The sequence below is a fragment of the Numenius arquata genome, chromosome 6 (assembly GCF_964106895.1).
Source record: "Numenius arquata chromosome 6, bNumArq3.hap1.1, whole genome shotgun sequence".
Classification (NCBI taxonomy): Eukaryota; Metazoa; Chordata; class Aves; order Charadriiformes; family Scolopacidae; genus Numenius; species Numenius arquata.
The window spans coordinates 66183256-66205176 of record NC_133581.1 but is presented as its reverse complement, the minus strand read 5'-3'; the positions used below and the strand labels follow the sequence as shown (position 1 = coordinate 66205176).

Here is a 21921-nt window from a genome sequence, read left to right as displayed (position 1 = left end):
CTTCGCTCTCACCTGTTTATTTACGGAGAACAAAAGGGAGGGAAATAAAATAAATTTTAAAAGGAAAAAAAAAGCTTCACAAAGAGCCTCAGATGGCAGGGACCGAGCTGCTGGGTCACCCACCCAACCCACGGGGCTGGGGACCTGGGGGGTCAGGTTAGGCCAGCCCGGCCTAAGCGACGGGGGGGACACAGTGCCGGCACCTCCTCACCAGGGCCCGGCTGTGGAGGCGAACCGTGAGAGAAAAAGGGGCAAAAAACGGTTTAAAAGGGGGAAAAATGGGTTAAGGGGGTAAAAAAATGGGCTAAAGGGCGGCTGGAAGGGGCGAGGGGCCTGTCCCTCAGGCAGCTCAGAGCCCGGGGCAGGCCGAGCCAGGCCGCCCGCCCCTGGAAGGGACCGACCCCCAACCCCCGCTCCCCGCCGCGCCGGGAAAGGACCGGGGTGAGGGGAAGGCCCGGGGCCGCGCCGCTTTCCCGCCCGCTCACCGTGCCGGCCCCGCCGCCCACTTCGAGCCTTCCCGCGCTCGGCCCCGCTGCCGCCGGCCCCGCCGCCCAGCCCGGCCCCCTCAGAGCCCGGGGCGGGGCTGCGCGCAGGCGGGGCCGGGGCTGGGGCTGGCCCCGGCCGGCCGGGAGAGCCAGGATGGCGGCGGCGGCGGCAGCGAAGGGAGGCGCGGCCGGGGCCGCCTCACAGCGACTCCGCTCCGGCGGCTGAGGGGAGCCGGGCTCCGCGCCGCCTCGCTCCGGCTGCCCGCACACGGGTGGCCGCTTTCTTCGTCCTTCTTCCTCCTCCTCCTGCTGCACGGAGGGTCAGGCCGCCCTGCCCGGCCGCTGAGGGAGAGGTTTCCTTCCCTCGGGGGAGGGCAGCGCCATCGGCTGATCGTAAGTCGGGGTCGGGGGGAGCCGGGAGGGCTGAGGCGGTGTCAGCGGCCCAGTCAGCGGGGTGGGCTCCGTCCTCCCGCGGGGGATAGAGGGGGGCTCGCTTTTCCTGTGGAAAACTGCGTGCGGGTGCATTCCCCCTGTACACATCTCAGTGTATAGAGTGTGTATGTGTTTATTCTATATACTTACGTACGCCTACTTAATGGCAGTCCCTCCAGAGTGGCAAGGAAATGAGGGGCTTATCCAAAACCCCCCTGAGAGTAGAGGGGGGTTGGGGAGCCCTCTCGGGCACCCGAGTAAAGCAGGATCAAGCCCATTTGGAGATAGTTATGGTAATTATGGAATTACTCCATAATTACAGCCATCCCGATGCCTGTGCTAGATGCAGTTGTAGTTGGGCAGGTAGCGATTGCGCTGCAGAAATCATTAAGCTCTCCTGCGCCGGAGAAAAATAGGAAGAAAACGTCGTGGTTTATTTCTTGAAGGGCAAAAAAATGTTAAGAGCTCGACATACCTGAAATAAGGAAAAAAAAAAAAAAATATATATATATATAAGAGTTCTTTGTGTTCCCTTTAAGTAGCTTTAATGATCTGGCCCGGTTTATTCCTGCTTCTAAGAAAAAATTGCTTCCAGGCAAACCCCTTTTATCTTCGGAGTTATCGGTGGTTGGGGTGAGCAGAGTGATTTATTTATATTGGAAATGCGGTGGGGCTCTCTCTAGCACTCACACTGTTGGTACTTTCATGAATGAGTAAGTGACAGGATTACAAAGCAGGCACGCTTCTTTAAAAAACAAACAAGAAAAAAAGCCCAGATTTCATTATTAAAGCTTGTGGAAGCTGCGCGGAGAGACATGTTTTCCATGGGTGTAATCCTGACATATTTCAGTAAATCGTGATTTCTGGTGAGGATAACGTGTTCTAGCAAAACGTTTCGAGCCGAAGCGCTTATCAGATGAGTGGGAAGACCAAGCTATTCTTACAGCAGCCTTATTGCAAGCCGCTGCCCGGGACGGAGGCAAATGGATGTCAACTGCCATTATTTTTATTTATTATTTTAATGTGCGGAAACTCTTGCACGCACTGCACCTGAAATATTTTACAGTATAAAAGCCGTTCTAAGTTCGGTTCTATATAATGACTAAATTGATTGTCTGGAGGTGCTGCCTGCTGGGATGACTCTTTGAACAGCATGGGAAAACTGGGGGGGAGGGTTTTTTTGGGGGGGGGGGGGGGGGGCGGGGGATGAGTGTTGAGGGATCCCATGGTCACTTGGCCAAGGGACTGCAGGCCTGGTGGCTTTGTCACATGTGAAGTGGCACGGTATCGAACACAAGGTTATTCTTTCAATCCGTTCGGGAACTCGACCTGCTGCCGAGTTGATGAATAGGTGTAAGCGGCTGCTCGCGGAGCTGCTCGCTTTCCTCTTGGGTTTCTGGGTGGAGCACGAAGTGTTGGTCATGGACCATCAAGCTTTCACTGATTTAGGGCTGCTGCGGTCTGCCGAGCGCTGCCTGCGTCTCTCCTTCAAGCACATGAGCAGAGTTTCGTTAAAGCCGTAGATCCGAGCAGCCATCGCCTTTTGGCACCTGCTTCCAGATTGCTTCCACCTCCTGGGTGAGAATAAAATAGCCCCAGTGTGTTGTTTATCCTCCTACATTTCTGGGGTTACACAGGACAAATTAAGGATATTTCCAGCTAAGAACATTGTAGATTATCGTTGGTATCCTTAGACAGTCACTTTCTTCTCTGTGTGTGTGTGTGATAATTGCTTTAATTTGCTGGAAAGGCCTCTGGAGCCAAGCGTAGGTATTTTTGGATGGTATCATAAATCAAAATAAACACAGTCAAAACTGAGGAAAAATGAGTTAAGATGGAGGAATTGAGACTTAATGTTATCCTTAATAGGTTGGGCTTTTTTCCAGAGTAAGTCAGTAACAGCTCAACTTCAATGGAAGGTCAGGTTTTAAAATGCCGTCTTGTGGCCAAAACCTAATTGGGCGAAATTAATGAAAACAGCATGTGACCGATGAGAATTTTTTTCAATAACTTTTATGTAAGTTGAAAGAAAAAAGAAAAAGTACTCCAGTTTATTCTGGCTTGATCTCCTCTCTCTTCTAGAGCTGATAAAACCCTGAATATCAACTTCTGTAACAGTTCCAAAATTGATTTATTGTTCTTTATGCGAATCTCCTTTTCTTGTTTAATTAGAGGCGTAATACAGCGACGCTTTGGCTTTTGTCTACTTGGACAGAAAACTTGCAAAGTATTTCCTGGAAGGGCCATGCGGACTGGGAGCGCTGGAGAGGTGGTGGCACCTCTGTCCCCAGAGGTTTTCGGGACGTGGCCGGACCATGCTGTGCCTCCCGGAGCAGGGGGTGGGCTGGAGACCCCCATGTCTGCTTCAGACGGTGCTTTGCTGATCTTACTGTCAGGGTTGCGCTGCTTCGTTACACCGAAAGGGAAGCAGCTTGATGAAGAGGATTTGGAGGTACTGGGCTAGAGGCAAGGGTCTGGCAGCTCAGGGCATAAATATCTAGCGAAAGCAATTCAGTACTATTAAATAAATTTAAAAAAATGTCTGTCTACGTTTATGGGTTTTATTTTCCTGTTGGAGTTATTGGGTGTTTGCTACTGGTTTAATTAGACATATGGTGAGGCTGCAATTGTCTTCTCTCAGTTGTTGATTACAGCCTACCTCTGGCTAGGAGATAAAGTTGGTAATGCCTCCAAATAACTACTAGACGTTGCTTTTAGTTTGGGCTTGAAGTTTTAGTGTTGAGGTATCGGCGCTTGAAAGAAAAAGCATCTCGTGCAGCCGCCTGTGCTCCCCACCCCTGCAGCCCGGCGAGAGACGTGGCCTCTGAAGGAGGGAGCCGTGCACATTGTAAAAGCAACAACAAAACCCACCCAGCGCTCTGCTCGGCTTGTCCTCGGGGACCGTAAGCTGTGACAGTGTTGGATAACCTTGAACTACAAGCCGGATCCCGTGGCCCGAAGTGAACTCAGCTTTATCCCTGCTGTTGCTTTACCCTTTGCCGTTGGCTTAGAAGGAAGATTTTCAAGCGGAAGGGTTTTGTCAAATCTGCCTGGTTTTGAGATGCCCAAGGTGTCCCCCCGTAGAAGGCGGCTTCTGTAGGCAGAAGGCTAAATATATCTACCAAAAGGATCTCGGAACCGATGCGTGGCAGCGGCACAGTGCTGGGCTCCTCCATTTAACCTTGCCCTGTAGGGAAAAGTACACTTTGTGTTCCCTCTCTTTTTATTCCCGTCCTCCTCTCCCGCTCTCTCGGTTACGCTCCAGCCGTTAATGGATGTACGGTACACAGCATTTCCCTCGGCCGTTTGCAGTGAAAGGAGTAGCTGGTTTAGGCGGATAGCCTGAAGTGGTAATACAGCACTGACTGCCTCGCTGCCCTTTATGCCTTTTTCATTCCAACATCTGAATAATTTTTGGTCCCTGTTTTATTGGTGGGGCCATGAATCAGGGATTAAGAAAGGTATGAAGGTGTGACCCCTCGTCGTAGTGCCAAACCAGGGGGTTTGGGCACCGCGGCCGGTGCGTGTTTCAGAAGGCAGCTTGCCTGAGAACACACCGACATTTATAACACATCTAGAAACTGAGGTTTTGTCTCCTGAGTCACAACCTGACCTCCCAAAACGATCTTTTATTCTGCCTTCACAAGGTCGAGTTCAAACCTGGCTTTAGTAGGACGACATCCCTTTTTCTCCATTTATTCCATTGCTCTTTTCACGGGTCCAGCGTTATGTCTGATTAAAAATTACTGCTCTGACGTGGCAGAATTGGCGCCTGGGTTCCAGCAGCCTTCAGACCCCAGGGAAACAGCTCTCCGTGCCGCTGGCTAATGGTGCATGTCGTACAGCATCACGTGCTGTTTCTCCACTTCAGGTTTCAGGGTTCAGGTACCACTAGCGATTCGTGATGGAAGAAAGGTACAAAGTAGAAGGTGGCTTTACGGTTAAATACAACAACCATCCAGAAATAAACATAAAACACTGGAATTATTTCAGTTGCAAGGCTGAAGTTAGGAGATAACGGGCATTTTCAGCGCTTCTGGGTTTTGTATGTTTTGCTGTTTTTAATTAAAAGCCCATATTCTGTATATTCTTATTTCATATATGGGCTGGATATGCAGAATGAGATAATCGAAGGTTTTCAAAACTGTCGTATCCTAATTTTTATGTACTTGAATTTGCAACCTCAATGATATCTCTCTGTCAATTAAAAATCCCATTTATAGAGAGTTAATGCATTTTACCACAGGATGAATCTAGGATAACTTTTTGTCTTCAGCGGTGACTTCAGATTATAACCAGGGTAAATGAGATTGGAGCACTGAATTTTTTCCACAACTGAAAAAGAGGAAAAGAAGCAATCTGGTTTGTTTCTGGATGGAAAATCCAAATGTTGCAAAAACAATCAATGAATCTTGGTCTAAACAAAGGTGTTCCGGGTCTCATATACAAATGTTGCCTTTCTCCTGTCTGCATTGCATCCTGCAGTGTTTTCACTGAAAATTGCTTTGCAGAATCCTGAGAGAAGAAAAATAAATCCATTTCAGTATTTGGGTTATAATTGCTGGAACGTGGACCCCATTCTCTGATACCACTTGGTACCAGTGAGGTACCATTCACCCAGATTGCTCTAATGCCATTATTTTCCCCCACTTATTTGCAATATTTTACCTGTCTTGCCCTCGTTCCACATTTCTGCATCTCCTCCCTTGCCCTCCATTTTTCTTTTCCCCACAGCTCTCAGGTCAGTGGGTTGTAAATAAGGAATGCAACGTCAAAAATTCCTGGGTGAGAGTTCCGTCTGGGCTGCATTTGGCCCGCAGATCGCACGTAAGCCTTTTGGCACGGCGATCTGCTGCTTTTACTGAAAGCAGAGGCTAGAGCTCAGCCTGCGCAGCCCCGGGGGACGGCAGAGAGGTTGTGTCACGCTGCCTAATCCCGATGATGAGAATGGATTGAATGGAGAGAGGAAGTAGATGCCCTTTTCTTTTCCTGCTTAGTATCTACCACGTCGATCAGTTTAAAAAAAAAAAAAAGAAACACAACAAAAAATTGACAGCCAAAAAAACCCAGTGGAATAGAGGAGCTGTACATCGTTTTGGTGCAAAAGCCTCATGGTACGCGCTGGGAAGTATTTCCACATTCTGCCATGCCTCGGGAGAGTATAGCATACGTAACATAGTGCTGTCTATGTACCTTGAAAAAATTCTGCTCTACTTTCAACTCAGTAATCAAAGGAGGATTTTTTAATTTTTTTTTTTTTTTCCTTTTTCAAAGCACAACATTCAAAAGGAAACCTCTTATCTATTTAAGAATTCAATACACTTTTGGAAACAAAAGAGAATGAAATCAGCAACCGTAGGTCTCAGAGCAATACTGATTTTAATAATGTAAACTTTCTTCTCTAATGAGTAATAAGCAGTTCCATCTTTCATGGCCTTTTAAAATTGCTTTTAGTAAGGGACTGGATTTGGTTTAATCCTTTTCAGTATGTAAAGCCCCAGATATTTCAATCCCTTAGGGGCTCAGTATTTTCTAGCTCTGTTTGAAAAGGCGGAGGAAAACAGCTTTCAGAAATTGACAGAATCTGTGACTGATATAATTTAATTTTTTTTTTTTTTTTTTTAATCCAGAAAGTGACCCAAAAGTGTCAGTTAACAAACAGATCTCTGGCATCCCACCCTGTGGATTAGTAGCAAACAGGCATATCATCTAGGTACAGTAGCTCTTTGTGCTCTGACCTAGTTGTTTCTGTTCCTGCCTCGTTCCTTCTTGAAAGGTTACTTGGAAGAGATGCAGAATTTGCTCAATAAACAGCTAAAGCAGCATCACCTGCCACGTGAAGTGCTTCCCTTTAAAACAGACCCTAGCACTATAGGATTGCCGACACCTAAAACTGCCTGTTCTGCTGCGTAGTCAGAATGGATACCCTAAAACCACCTGAGATGGTTTATTCTGGAGGATGCTTTCCCAAGGAAGGGTTAAGAGAGCTTTGTCTGGGATCAGGCCGGTATTTATGGGGTCTACCAGTGAATTCAGCTGGATCGTATTATTTTTACATGATTAGCACTTAATTGTCGGTGTTGTCCTGTCTACACCTGCATTGCTGTTGTGCTGTGTGCGTGATGTAACTGTTAACTTGGCTGTCTTTTCTTTTTCCTTAGATATTTCCAGAAAGTGCCTTGAGGAAGCTTCCGTATGTAGAAAAAAACCCTACGAGAAACAACTGTGTGCTTTCTGGCAACTTGTGAAGCAAAGCTGTCAAAATGGCAGAAAATAAGGACAGTAACGTTAAAAACGTGGATGTGAGACCCAAAAGCAGCCGGAGCAGAAGCGCGGACAGAAAGGATGGTTATGTCTGGAGCGGAAAGAAGCTCTCCTGGTCCAAGAAGAGTGAGCACGGTTCTGACGCTGAAACATCAAGTGCTGCAGGAAGATCAGGGAGTAGTTTAAGGAGCCAAGAGAGGAAATACAGCTGTTCCTCTATCGAGCTGGATCTGGACCGTTCCTGCGGTCACAGGTTTTTAGGCCGGTCTCTCAAACAGAAGCTGCAAGATGCCGTGGGGCAGTGCTTTCCCATCAAGAACTGCAGCAGTCGGCACGCCTCGGGACTGCCATCAAAGAGAAAAATTCATATCAGCGAGTTAATGCTAGATAAGTGTCCTTTCCCTCCGCGCTCGGAGCTGGCTTTTCGGTGGCACTTGATCAAAAGACATACAGCCCCTATAAGTCCAAAAGCGGACGATTGGATAATTGCTGATTTATCCCAGCATGAGGAAAGGGAGGATCAGCTGCGAGACGATGAGCTTGCCAACGGGGGAGCGGACTCTCCCTCCCAGTCCTGCGACTTTACCGACAGCGGTTCCTCGAGGGGTGATTCGAGGTGTGAGTTGGCGACAGGTAAGGTGGTGAGGAGCAGTAAAGACGAGAGCGATATGGACTCCGATGACGAAGTTGTAACACTGTGCACAAGTTCTAGAAAAAGAAACAAGCCCAAATGGGAAACGGATGATGAGCTGCTACGGATGGAAACGCCTCCGAAATACCATACGCAGATCGATTATGTCCACTGCCTGGTCCCAGACCTCCTCCAGATCAATAACAATCCCTGCTACTGGGGAGTCATGGATAAATACGCAGCTGAGGCCCTGCTGGAAGGAAAGCCAGAGGGAACGTTTTTGTTACGAGATTCTGCCCAAGAAGACTATTTGTTTTCTGTGAGCTTTAGGCGCTACAGTCGGTCCCTCCACGCGCGGATAGAGCAGTGGAACCACAACTTCAGCTTTGATGCCCATGATCCTTGTGTCTTCCATTCTCCTGACATCACGGGACTCCTAGAGCATTACAAAGATCCAAGTTCCTGTATGTTCTTTGAACCGCTTTTGTCCACTCCTCTAAACAGGACTTTTCCTTTCTCTCTCCAACATATATGTAGAACGGTTATTTGCAACTCTACAACGTACGATGGTATTGACGCACTTCCCATCCCTCCCTCGGTGAAGCTGTATCTGAAGGAATATCATTATAAGTCGAAAGTTCGAGTACTCAGGATTGATGTACCAGAGCAGCAAAGCTAGAGAATATTTTTATGAAAGAATGAAATTGTCTCGAAACAGACAAATAGTATGTTCAGTCTTTCTTCCTTCTAGTTTGTTTTTTTCATAGCAATTTGATTTTTTTTTTTCCTTTTTCTGCAGATTATTTAACGCCCAAACTAGCCTCTGTCTAAGGCTTTTTTATCCAAGTGTACTTTGAGTCTTCCCAGCTCTGTTTTTTAGAAATGATATTCATTGTGGGCTTTTGGTACTGTTCCCAAACTAGAGTTTTACAGAATTTCAGGTAGACTTTCTGATATTTCTGTAGATGGGTAGTCTTTAGATCAGAAACCCCTAAAAATCAGTTTTGAACTTGATCTGTCTTTTATATTGTAATTTCCATGTGTTGCTGACATGTTTGAAATACTGCACTGTTAACTAAAGATTGACTCACCTGTATTTTCTGCATTTCTTTTAAAATGAGTGCCCTACCCTCTGTGTGCGTGTGTGTATGTCCATCCCTCCCTATCTAATAGAGTAAATTCATCAGTCTATTTCTAACATTACTATTCCTAGCAAAATGAAGTTTGAAAGAGGATATGATCTTTCTATAAATACATCAGGGGACTAAACACCAGGGAGGGGAAAAACAATTCAAGTTAAGGGCGACACTCGGTACAGGGACAAACGTGTATAAACTGGTCGCAAAGGGATTTTGGTTGGGAAGGGAGGAAGGCTCGTCATCGTCAGAGCAGCGGGGCTCTGGAACAGCTTTTCATTTTGTATAATAGCAGTAAAAAGCAAACTGCTCATAAACTGGGATTTGATCAGTGTCTGGAAGGGATGATGATATAGTTACTTATGATAGATGGGACTTGGATTTGGTAACTCTATTTCTATGTTCGTATTTCATTATATGAAATACCCAGTTTTCACTAACGGAGCTGCTGCTTCTGAAACAACAAGGCACGGAGTGGGAGGGCGAAAAGGAAGATATTTCCCTAAAAATCTGCATATTAAACTATCTGATCTTGCACGGTTGATCCTGAGGTGATGACGAATAACTTTCTTACTTTGTTAGTTGGAGGGTTGGTTTTTTAATAAGTATAGTTTAAAAAAAAAAAAAAACAAAAACAAAAAACAAAACCAAAACACCCCAGTCTGCAGATCTTTCTTGCAATGTGAAGCATTTGGTCGAATGGCCGCCCGCCAAATTCCATGTACGGGAAAACCACGCATGGATAATGCTCCTAAAAGCATTACTTACATTACATGGATAGGCAGATCTGTGGCTGAATTACTGGTGAAATCCCAGCGAGACTCAGTGGAGCTAGGTTTTCTGTTGCTTTCCAGGCTGGCCTCGGGGAGGGTCAGCAGTCCTGTTGTCTTCTCTCGTGGGTGCTTTATCTCCTCTTGCAAAACGGGGCCCAGAACCACTCTGCCAAAAGTATGTGAGATGATGTAATTACTTGTAATACAATGACCCCACTGTTTCCTCTCCTTTGATCGCAGGCAGCGTTTGTATCCCCTTGAAATGCTTTTGAAACCGAGACACCCCCAGAATCACAGAATGATATGCGGTTGGAAGGGACCTCTGGAGATCATCTAGTCCAACCCCCTGCCAAAATAGGTCCATCCAGAGCAGGTTGCGGGTTTTGAATATCTCCAGAGAAGGAGACTCCACCACCTCTCCGGGCAGCCTGTTCCAGGGCTCTGCCACCCTCAAAGGAAAGAAGTTCCTCCTCATGTTTAGATGGAACTTCTTATGTACAAGTTTGTGCCCGTTACCTCTTGTCCTGTCACTGGGCACCACTGGCCCCATCCTCCTGACACCCTTCCTTTAAGTATGTATAGGTGTTGATCAGATCCCCCCTCAGCCTTCTCTTCTCCAGACTAAAAAGACCCGAGTCCCTCAGCCTTTCCTCGTAAGAGAGATGAATGAGCCTGCACGTTACAAAGTGCTTAATTTCATGCGTGCAAAAGATCTTATCAAAAATCAGCAGTTACTCGTGAGTCTCGCTCCCAGATTGTAGGCTACGACTAAGCAATATTTCTATTTGAATCTTTTAATTCCACCTTGTACAGAATCCTACAGATTTTGGACATCAAACCTCCCCTGCAAGCCGGGTACTCGGGAATTACAAGGAAGCTTTGCTGTGCAACTCCACCGGGGACCCACTGCCTTGCCCTTGCCCCCCACCGCTTCCCGAGCAGAGAATACCCTTTCCACTGAACTGCTGTCACTATGATGATGTAAACAGATTTCCAGGGACATCTGCTTAGAGACCAGCCCATTTGTTTTCACTGTGTTTTAAATAGGTTTTGAACCAAAGTCTCCGGGGAGAAAATGCAAACGCATCAATCTATGGCATCGCACATGGATGAATCCGCTCCAGGACAAACTCTCAGCTGCTATAAATCAGCGCGGCTTTATTGATACGCTTATAACAGCTTATACCAGCTGAGATTCTCCCTCCTCCATATGCAAATGATAATTGTATGACTGATGCCAGAAAAATTACCCTTTTTTTTTTTGGTAATCTTCTCGTGCTGCTTCCATTCAACTGACATTGCCTTTTGCATAAACTATCTTTTACCAAGGACAGCTTCGTACCAGTAAATCTATTTTTTCCTCTACCTATCACTGTCATTTTGCAAATGGAAAGTGAGTGAGCAGCAGGGATCGTCTTTGCTCTGCTCTTTTACGCTGTGCCCATCAAAGGTCCCTTCCAACCTAGATGATTTGATGGTTCTATGATTTGTGTGGCTGCAGTACGAAGCGATCGTATCTGGTTCAAAAACCTGACTTCACAGAGCGACGTCGGGTGTATTTGCAGCCTGCTTGATTCAAATTCTCTTTCAGAAACTCCTAATTAAGGCAAAAAGCTCGTAATTTTAGATAAAGATCATCAGCATTATTGTCATTTTTGTCGCAAGACCACAAAAAATAGATTTTGACCAAAAGTCCTACTACTGGCTTTGGGAGTTAGCAAAAGCCACCGTCTCTCAAAATCAGCAAAGATTCTGTCCCTTCTAAACAAAAGGCCGTGAAAGAACCTTTTTTGGGGTGTAGTTCCCCAAAGCGCTGGGTTTTCAGCGCTGTTCTGGGTGCAGCCTACGTTGCTTTGACATTTGTCGATGCCTCACCCCAAAAACATCTTGAGCACTCCAATTTTAGGAGACCTATATAATATAGCGGTTGGGGGAAGAAGGCACAGCACATAAAAATAGTGCCTTTGGACTGGGGGCCAGTTAATTGCATTTGTTTAGAGAAATCATACGTAGAAAATATTGATGGATGGCATTTTGTGGAAGTTCACCCTGTTTTTTCTTGGTTTATTTGCCCAGATCGTTCCTGTGTGACGTTTGTAGCTAATGATGTGAGTTGTGTGTACGTGTGCAGTCTGTGAGAAAAAGATCCATTTCATCAAGTATACATGAAAAACACGACAACTCAAAAGGTCTATTTTGCTTAAATCCATGTCCCCTTTTTTTCTCCTTTTTGTCCTTTTTTTTTTTTTTTTTAAATAAGCCTGGTAGAATTTAACTGGTTTTACAATATGTCAAGAATTATCATCCTAAAGTTTTCCTCCTGCTGCATTAACAGTCTTACGGGTGCTGCTCACTCCAATAATGCTTTATAACACCTCGCATCTCAAGTGCGATCCAAAGATAACCAAGTCTTGAAGTTCAGTGTTGAAGCCCTCTAAAAAATCAGCCTCAGAAACAGGGTAAGAACTTCCCATTTTCTAAGCCCAAGCTCTTGCAAGACGGAGATCCCAAGTTCTTTGGGACGAAGATTAAATGTGGAGCAAGGAGAGGTACGGAGATGTGTGGAAAAAGACCACGCAGCAGGTCGGTGGCTGAGCGAGGACATAATCCAGAGGTGACCCTGGCCACAACCCCCCCAGTTTTGGGGTCCCCAGCCAGCTTTGCATCCGGAATTGGGTCTGCCTGAGGCCGTTTGTATTGGTTTGAAGGCGGTTCCGTAGGAGGACAGGGGAAATCGGTGTGAACAGCTTCTGGTAAGAAAAAAGATCTGATTTTGTTAAACTATTTTGATATAAGGGAGGGGGGGGGGAAAGGTGAAGGTCTCGATGCACGCTGGGCAAACTACAAATACAAGCTATTTTTTACAGGATGGTTTTAAAAATATTAAACACACTTTCCATGAATGATGTTCTCCGGAGTTTGCTTTTGCCTGAAGTGACTTTTTGCAGCTCTAGAGTAATGCAGTTGTTGGCCCAGCGCGGTCAATACAAAGCAACTTCAGCTCCATCGGAATCGTTGATAGATTTGGGGCAGTTGCTGCGTCCGATTGGGATTCCACGTTTCTTCTCAATTTTTCCCATTCTCAGCACTCGTCTTGGTGAAATCCAGGGCACGTTTGGAACAGGATGTGTGTATCTATAGTAGCATATCCAACCTGAAAAAAAAAAATAAAGGAGCAATGGTGATTTAAATGCTTTCCTTTTAAAGCTGCTGGTGTGTTTCCAATAGGAAGAAGAAATCCTTGTATGATGCAGTCATACATGGCCTTACTGTAAAATTGACATGCTCTTAAATAATTAAAAAGGGGGATACTTTAATTTTGAAAAAGGATGCTGGAGGAAGGAGGTTAAAGGAAGCTTTTAGTCATCTCTAAGGTTAGATTTATTGATCTAGTGATCAATCCCTTTCTCTTTCCTGAATTTAAAGCTAATGGGAGACTGTGGTCAGAGATGAGTGGCTTTTAGTTAAGGTTTTTGACTCTTATAAATAATACAACAAATGTCCTAGTAAGTAATAAGAAATAAGATACTCGCTCATTCTTTTTAAATAGAACAAATGTGGCAAACAAGACTCAGCTGTAATTTCTGAAGTCATTTATTAGACAAATTGCTCTTCTCTACTTCTTTTACAAGAGAGACATAAACCATTATATTATTTATTCATGAATCATAGCCATTAAGATGATAAATCAAATTATCAGCTTCCTGTCTCTCTTCAGTTTTAATCATTTTTTATAGTTCATGCAATATAAAGACAGCTTCCTTCCTATGAAACAAGAGACCTTCAGAGACCTTTTTTATTGTAAACGTACATTTCCTTCCCATTTTTAAGTATATCCTAGTGATTTTCTCTGTCAATTTTACCTGCAATAAAAATCCAATAAGGAACTTGTACATTGATTCACTATAGCCAAGTTAGCTATGAAGTAAGTGATTTTGGTTAACCTCTGAAATGACGTAGTACTGGAAAACGCAGTTCGAGGATATTTTTTCTGCTACCCCTAAACGTGCGTGGTTTTATCACACATTTAAGGGAGGGAAATCTGGGCACGAGCTCACATACTGATAGCAGGACCGGTCTCTAAAGTTTTAACATGAGCTCTGCAGCAGCATCGCTTTATTTTATACATTGAAACTTACTTTTTCTGCTGTTTTTGCGCAGCCAGCGTGTCTTTGCCTCTTCCCGTAAGGTGGGAGAGATGGTATCACTCCTCCTTTCCTCGCCTGCTTTCCCTCTGCGTCTCTCTGCTTCTGAAGCTAAAACGCTGGCAGGAGGAGCCGCACGTGACGGGGAGAAGTTGTCCATTCAGAAAAAAATGCACGTCATTGATTTCCGTTCCAAACAGCGACGGCCAACTGGGTTTAAACTTGATCGTCCTTGTTAAATACTACTCTCAGGAAGCACCGATGAGGTCAGAGTTACCCGGGATGGAGGAAGAGCCTCTGTCTGCATCATTAGAAATACTCAGCTGTGCTACAGTGTAAAAATCAATACTTGTTTACTCAACTCTATGAATAATAGAGTTTTGGATGTAAATATATAATTTATGCATCTAAAATCTATAGCATGGGGCTGACGTGAGTTGCAATAACTTCTCTCTTCCCTGCATCCATTTTAAAAATCCCCTGGGTGTCGGAGTGATCTGTTTTCTGGCCAAAAGGCATCCTCAGCCCCGGCTCCCCGTTCGGAACACCTTCCTGCAGGGTTCCATGCAGGGTTAGACCACCACGTGCCCCAAGGATGTCCTCGCATAGGGACTCCAGGTATTTTATTGCTGGGGGAGAATCCCTTGAACAGCATGGATTTGGGACCAGTCAGAGGGATGTCTGGATCAGGGAGCGTAGCTCCCGTGGTTGCCACAACATAATTAAAAGCCATAGCAGGCTCGTTAGCCCATTGAGGATGTCTGGCCACCAGTGCAGAGACAGGAGGATGACTGTCTCGTGAGAGACGAGGACAACGGCCTTGCAGGGTGGCTTCCTACCCTGGTGGTGATGCCTTTTTGCGAAGACCGTGGCTGGTAAAATCCAAAAATGTTTGTTCCCCTGTCGTCTTTGTTATGTTCATGACTCTTGCATATCAAAATGGTGCAGCAGGAAAAACTCCGGGCTCGTTTTAGTGTAACCCACCAGCACAAAGCCATTGCTGGAAAGTGCCAGCTTAAGAAAGATTTGAATCCAGTTTCAAGGTAGGAGACCGTGTTGGCTACCTGGGAGCTCTTCCATCTTATTTTCCTTATTTTTCTTTCCAATTCCTTGGGAGGAAAAAAAAAAATCGTAGTTATTTCTTAATTTTCGTGTTCAGCCACCAGCTAAGAACATCTCTGCGTTAGTCTCAGTTGAACAGGTTCATTGCCAGGCCTTTATTTTTTTAAACATGCATCAATTGGAATAGACGACAGCCATTGGAATAGACCAAATCCATTGGCTTCTGCCAACGTGGGATTTTTTGTTTAAGGAAAAGGCTGGGTCTGTCCTTCGTAGCAGTTTTGCAATTGTATTTCTAGGTCAGGCCTTTATGTGTAGTCACATGAAGTTTCAATTTGGACAAAACGCCCAGTTAAGAGTCTTGATGCTTGATGCTGTTATGATTAGAAAGTTGTCTAATCAAATTTTGTTTCCAATTAAAAAAAAAATTGGATTAGCTCTCAGACTGAGACCTTCGCTGTTATTTTTAGTCTACAACTAATGAACCCCTGAAAATAGAGTTTATAATGAAAATACGGCGATTGGTTCTGCTGGGATGGTTGGGAAAATACATTAGCAGATCAGAAAGGGTAATAAATCTTCTGTCACAACCTTCCTCATTAAAGTAGATAATTTGAAATTGCCTCTAGTGTATTAAACAGTTCATTATTTTGTAGGGGAGCAACACACAAGACAAAAGAGTAGTGTTCTTTTAATTGATGCCCAAAGCCTGAGAAAAAAAAAAAAAAGAAAAAAAAAGATCAAGCACATTTAGTCAAGAAAAATCAATCTGAGCACCGGCTGTGTTGCTGTACAACTTGTTCGGAGCCATCCGAAATGTCACGTCCTCCGACTTAGGGGAAGGAGGAAAGGTCTCTGGAAAATACTGGGGGAGAGAGGGCAGGGCCAGGGAATAGCTCTGCTAAATCCAACATTGTGTTTTTCTCCACCACCACACTTACAAAATTAGATAATTTCAGGTTTGTGGATATTTTTTTTCTGATGGTTTTAGCGCGTTAGAAATGAACAGCCCCCCAAACTTAATTTCTTGAGTTTATCAGCACCTTAGTGTTATTCCAGAGGCATCCAATGCTTCCAACTGGCAAAGGGTGCCGTCAGCCCGAGGGAGGGGCACGAAGCATAACCTGAGTGGGAAACTGAGGCAAGAAAGGGGAATTTGGGGCAAGAGCTGAACCGAGGAAGGAACCCAGCGCTGGGGTGCAACAGAGACTCTTCCCTGCGCAGCTGGCTATGACCTCTCATCAGCAGGAATGGGAAATCACCCTGGTGGTTTTGGCAAGGAATAGCCCTGTGTGATCTTCCGCCTCCCCAGAAATTCCTCGTTTTTCAGGACACCTTTGACCCAGCAAGCGGAAAGCTGAGGGCAAGCTGATGGCTTTTCTTCTCTGCCTCTTTACAGCACAACTGCTGTTTTGGCAGTTTGACGAGAAGATGCCTGAGCTCCCACCAAGGTAACACGGGGCTGGCGAGGGGGACATCCTGTCATTTTTATACTCCTGTCATTTTTAGGCTCTCGGAGCCAAATTACATCTCGGTGTGATGCTGCTGGCTTCTGCCGTCCTTGTACACAAGGAATTTTGGTCCTGTGCCCAAAAAGAGGGCAAACGTGAAGGGGAAATAAGGGAATGTTTTATTGGGGAAGAGATATTCAGTGGTGGCAGCGAGTGGGAGGGTGTGAGTTTGAGTCTGCCAGCCAGATGAAGCACTCGCCCTTTGTCTCTTTTACGTTGATTCACTAAGAACGCACGCATTTATTAAGATAAGCCAAAAAAAAAATATAAATTGCAAATGCCTCTTCCCGAGTCCTCCTCTCCTCCAAGTGAGTCAAAGAAAAATCGGCTCTCACCCCTTTGCCAGCCAGCCCTTTTCTCACGCATGAGCAAGGCTTGATTTCTGCTGGATATTCCCTCCCGACAGGATCTTCTGCTACTGCAGGTACAATCTGTTGGTACAAATTACCTGAGTGGGCGGCAGATTCTTGGTACACAAAAGACTAGCCAAGGAATAAAAGGATCCTTTCTTTCACATGAGCCAGGGGGACGCACCGAATACTTTGATATTGTGCTTCATTTAATAGCAAAAGCACAAGTAAATAATCCCTTTATCTGATGTGATTCCAGGCAGACAGGATTATTGAGGGGGAAATAAAAGGGGGGGGCACTGGAGAAGACCTAAAGGGAAGGAAGGGGGAGGCAGGGAAACTGGGCAACCGGAATTGCCGCTTTCCAAGGGCTTCCCAAGCCAAGCATTGTGCCCCTGCTCTTTAATCTCCTGGCCTTCTTCCCTCTCTGAACTGCTCTGATACCCACACGCTGTAATCAAATAGCCCTCCCCAAAGTACAATTTGGAACCCCGGTTGTCAAACGTTTGGCCACGTTAGGGTAGAAATTATTCCAGATAAATTCGTTCAATGCTTTATGAGCTAAAAATGGCACATTTGTTACCACACAAATAACATATGGCATTAGCAAATGAAATTTAATATTGTAGCAGCTGAAATCACAAGTGTAGTTTTATCCACCACCTGAACCTGAGATGCACAAGTAAAGCAAAGAGACGTGCCCCTCCCTCCATCGCACGCTGTCACGAGCATCCACAACTCTTTCATTTCACTGCCTCCGACAGCTTCGGCTTCGTTTGTACTCTAATACCAGACTTTTACACTGACTTACCTACTTTTACATGGGGCAAAAGCCCAGCCAGGAGAGTGCCCCTTCCCCAGGAGTAGCCACAAGTGACGGTTTGGGGAAGAGCAGCTCAGGCAGCAGCCAGCCCAGCCCAGCCCAGCAACGGGTGCTTTACCTGTCTCAAAATAAAAACAAGCATTACTAGTAGTGCAAATGTTATGAAGGTATTTTGAATGAGGCACTAGATGGTTGCATGCTGGTGTTTTTACTGCCTAAATATGACAGTGAATCTTAATTTCTAACAGCGGGGAGATTCATCGCAACAACTGACTGCAAATCAGTGAATGAATAAGAGTAGATCTCCACAAAGATCTCCACAAAAGTACACTTAATTCATTTGCCAATCACAGTTCTTTTTTAATTATGAAAATACATTTTAGCAGGCATGTAATACGTACTTTGTCTAAAAGAAAAGTAATTTCTAGCAGTATCTGACCTAACTCCAGGGCTGGCTGTTACATCTCTGCTGAGAGGGAGAGAGTTCATTCATCTTTTACTGCACTTCAGCATAATGGTTTTGGAGCCTGATCCCGCAATCCTTGCTACCTACTTGTTCCTTAGGAACAATTTGTGCAATTAAGAGCTATTCATAAGTTTAAATAACATTGCGCTTGTTGTTTTTACCTCCTGTTACTTCATGAAGCCTGCGGTTCAAATAGTGGAGATGGGGGCAGGTCTCCTGTTTGGGGAGTTGGTTCTGTCTGCTATTTTGGCAGCACATCGTGTTGTTTTCCCAGAACGTGTTTAGCTAAAGTAGCGCCGAGGAAGGAGGGTGACACAGTCCAGAACGAGACTGGTTTTCTCAGGTCACCAACTGGCCCGGACCCTGTGACGCTGAGCTGAAATACTCCCAAGGAAGTGTTATTCCTCTTCGTTATTTTGTATTGCAACAGCAGCTCCACGCTGCTAACCTCAAAACTAAAACAAGGAGATGCTCCATGTCCCAAAGAATTTCAAGTCCAAGCATAAAATGGGAAACAATAAATGAATACAAGGCGGGGGGGCTCTGTACTAACCAAGTCCGGGGCAGCCGTCATGGGATGGGGAATTAAAGGATGGAATTTCCCGGAGGAGGAGGGGGAGCACGACCTGGGAAAGCAGGCAGTGGGGAGCAGAGTTTGCTGAAGGCAGTTTTTAAGTGCCCATTCTTCTAAACTGCCTGCAGCACAGCCCTGGGGAGCACGAAATAACAAGGCAATCATGTCCTCAGATCCCTGTGATACTGTTAGAGTGGAGCCCAGCATGTTTCACCATGTATTTTATCACAATAGTCAGTTCCTTTTTTTTTTTTTTTTTCCTAAATGGCTGTATAGAGGAGTATTTCTGCTAATTAATTAGGATGCATTCACCGCAGGGGTGGGGAAGGGGAGAGCTTACAGTGGGGATTTGAAATCCGTTTCTTCAGACAATATTACATTTACAGGCAGGAGCAGCTCTTTCCCCCAGGGCAGGAAGAACTGCGATAACATATAGTGCCTGCTCATCCAGCCCGGAGCTGTAAGTCTCTGGTCTGGTGGGGAGAAGAGCAGCCTGGCTACTGGAAAGATGAAGCTGGAATGTAGGACTTCCATGGAAAAAAAAACCCAAAGAGTGCCAGATTAACACTTTTTTTGCCCTCCTTCAATGGGAACTCCCCAGGGTAAACCTGCACAAAGACAAACCTCTCACCCAAACTCAGCCGGGCTGAGACTTTCTCCTATCAAACCTCACACAAAAAGCCCCAAAATCAATGAGGAAGCTCCGAAATGAACTTTGGATCAGGCTCATTCCAAACCTTCCCTTATCTCACTTCCAATTTATCACTGAAACGTCTGTAATCCTCCCCAGGGAGACTTTCTAGTATTTAAACAGCTACTACCCTGCATAATTTCTTCCTGTTTTCATAAGAGAGAAGAGGAACTGAGAACATTATGCTAAATGCCTCAAGACTCCAAAGAATAGAGATCTTCATGGAATTTTCTGAATCTACTATCATTGCTAGGGATGAGGCTGGAAACAACCCCAAGGTTAAAAAGTTCAAATGTTTGTTTTCTTTTTTTTTAATGACTCTTGCTTGAAATGATCCCAACTTCAATCAATTCCAGCCACATTTGCACTTTAAAGCTCTGTCAGACAGATATTAAAAATATTTAAGTCTCATTTATTTATAGGAATCCTTCATACTTGGCTGACTATTGGCTTGACAAATCCATTTGACCTAAAATATGACTTAAGAAGTGTATTTGCAGTATGTTTATTAGTTCAGAAGAAATCTTTCCCGGGCTAATCTGTTTTCCAACCGTACTCTTCCAGCAGGCTGATGAAAAAATAAGACCCAAAGAAGGAAGTGGCTTCTTAACAGTGGTCATGAAAACTGCTTTATTCTCAAGGCATTTCTGCATGGCATTAGCGACTAAAAGGAAGCACGGGCACTTCAGCTATTTGCTGAATCAGAGCCCGAAAGCTGAAGAGAAGGAGGAGGAATGACACGGGCGTTATTCCCACAGATTTTCTCAGAGCGTTAAATGACTAGTGACCGATGTGACAAGATTTTAGCGTATTAAAGTTGCAGTGGATTAAATACATGCTTTTTTGATGGGGTAGCCCAAAACTGACAAGGCAATTGCAGCCGTGGAGCAGGGAGGGTAAAGGTAAATACAAAAACTTAGTCCTGGAACGGACTAAACTCCCTCAGCTGCACCAGGTACCTGGTAAATGTCTGTCCCAGTTCCCCCCCAGTAAAAATGTTGAGGGAAAATACGCCCACTCTGAGAGATTCCTAGAACTACTGAAATTAAGAGGTGAGCACCAATTTGGTCTTCATCTGGAAGATTTTGGGTCAGATGGATCGGTGCTGGATGTAACACTCTCCCCACAGTGTTTTATACTGAATGCTCACGTCAATAATTCATCACACACCCTTGAGTAGCTCCTTTGTCACATCGGTGACTTACAGATCTTTCACGAGCTCAAATGAGCCTTACGTGCCTCGTTCCCTGAATTACTACAAGCCATTTGACTGTAAATGTGTTCTTTGGCACCAATCAGTGGATCATTGACCTTAGCAGTATGGCTACACCGTCAATATACATCTGGAATAGAGACACGAGCAACTTGGTAGCGAACAATTAATTTCACATATAGAAAGGCGTACGTCAGTGGCTGTGCAAAACCGGAGATCTCAAAGGCCCTCGGCGGGTTTGCAGAGAGAAGTGCCCGAGCACAGAAGCGTCTCTGGATGAACAAACAGATCCCAAATGCTTCAGACAGAAAGATCAAACAAGGCAGAAAGACACGGCCACAAATGGCGTCATAGGGAAGTGATGAGAAACGGAGTGACTGAGATTTAGCAACTCGGGCGCATTCCTCCGCTGGAAGCCGCCCACAGGATCGCAGGGATAACCGGCAGGTACCCCACGGCACGGACGACACCTTCACACAGATCTCCAGAATCAGAATCACAGAATCCCAGAATGATATGGGGTTGGAAGGGACCTCTGGAGATCATCTAGTCCAACCCCCTGCCAGAGCAGGTCCACCCAGAGCAGGTTGCACAGGAACGTGTCCAGGCGGGTTTTGAATGTCTCCAGAGAAGGAGACTCCACCACCTCTCTGGGCAGCCTGTTCCAGGGCTCTGCTACCCTCAAAGTCAAGAAATTCCTCTTTATGTTTAGATGGAACTTCTTATGTTCCAGTTTGTGCCCATTTCTTCTTGTTGTGTCACTGGGCACCACTGAAAAAAGACTGGCCCCATCTTCTTGACACCCAGCTGTGGGGGATGCAGATGTGACCCCAGACTGAGGATTGCCAGGGGCTCACAGGCTTTGCGAGGGGAGGATCGTTCCACATTTCTTGTCTTTCTCCATTTCCTAAGGATCTGGTGTTGCCAGGCTGGACTGGAGGCCAGCTGGACCTTTGATCTGTCCCACTGTGACTATTCTTAAGTCGCTCCGCCAGTGTGCCTGTGTGTGTTTACATCCCTTAGAGAATCTGGGCTACAGGAAAATCAACTCTGCCCTCATTGTCAGGCCAAAGCCTCCACAAGGCAGCTACTCCTCACCTCCTTCTCCCTCTCCAGAAACAAGAGCTTCATTTACAATTGCAAAATAAGAGCAAAATAAAGTAAGGCGTCCCTTTATCTGCCTTTTGCTCTTCAAGCTTTTGAAAAAAAAAAAAAAAAGAAACTTTCCAGCTTGTCTCCACAGCAGCGAGCGCTTGAAAACATGATCCTTCAGAGAACGAAGGGCCATAATTTCATATTGTCATCTGCCTGTAGGAGCCGTGGCTGTAAGCCAAACAGCAAATGTCACAAAACTCACTGACAGGG

At 45.4% G+C, this 21921-nt stretch overlaps 1 protein-coding gene across 1 annotated transcript; it reads left to right on the top strand.

Moving 5' to 3' along the window:
- Positions 1 to 629: 629 nt before the first annotated feature.
- SOCS4 (suppressor of cytokine signaling 4) lies at positions 630 to 9562 on the top strand. The gene is made up of 2 exons (XM_074149676.1): positions 630 to 878; positions 7079 to 9562. Exon 2 carries the CDS (start codon positions 7181 to 7183, stop codon positions 8489 to 8491), a length of 1311 nt encoding a protein of 436 aa, XP_074005777.1. The 5' UTR covers positions 630 to 878; positions 7079 to 7180; the 3' UTR covers positions 8492 to 9562.
- The last annotated feature ends 12359 nt before the right edge of the window (positions 9563 to 21921 follow it).

Excerpts from the sequence above, each read along its gene's own strand:
- SOCS4 (XM_074149676.1), top strand. The coding sequence starts at position 7,181 with ATGGCAGAAAATAAGGACAGTAACGTTAAAAACGTGGATGTGAGACCC.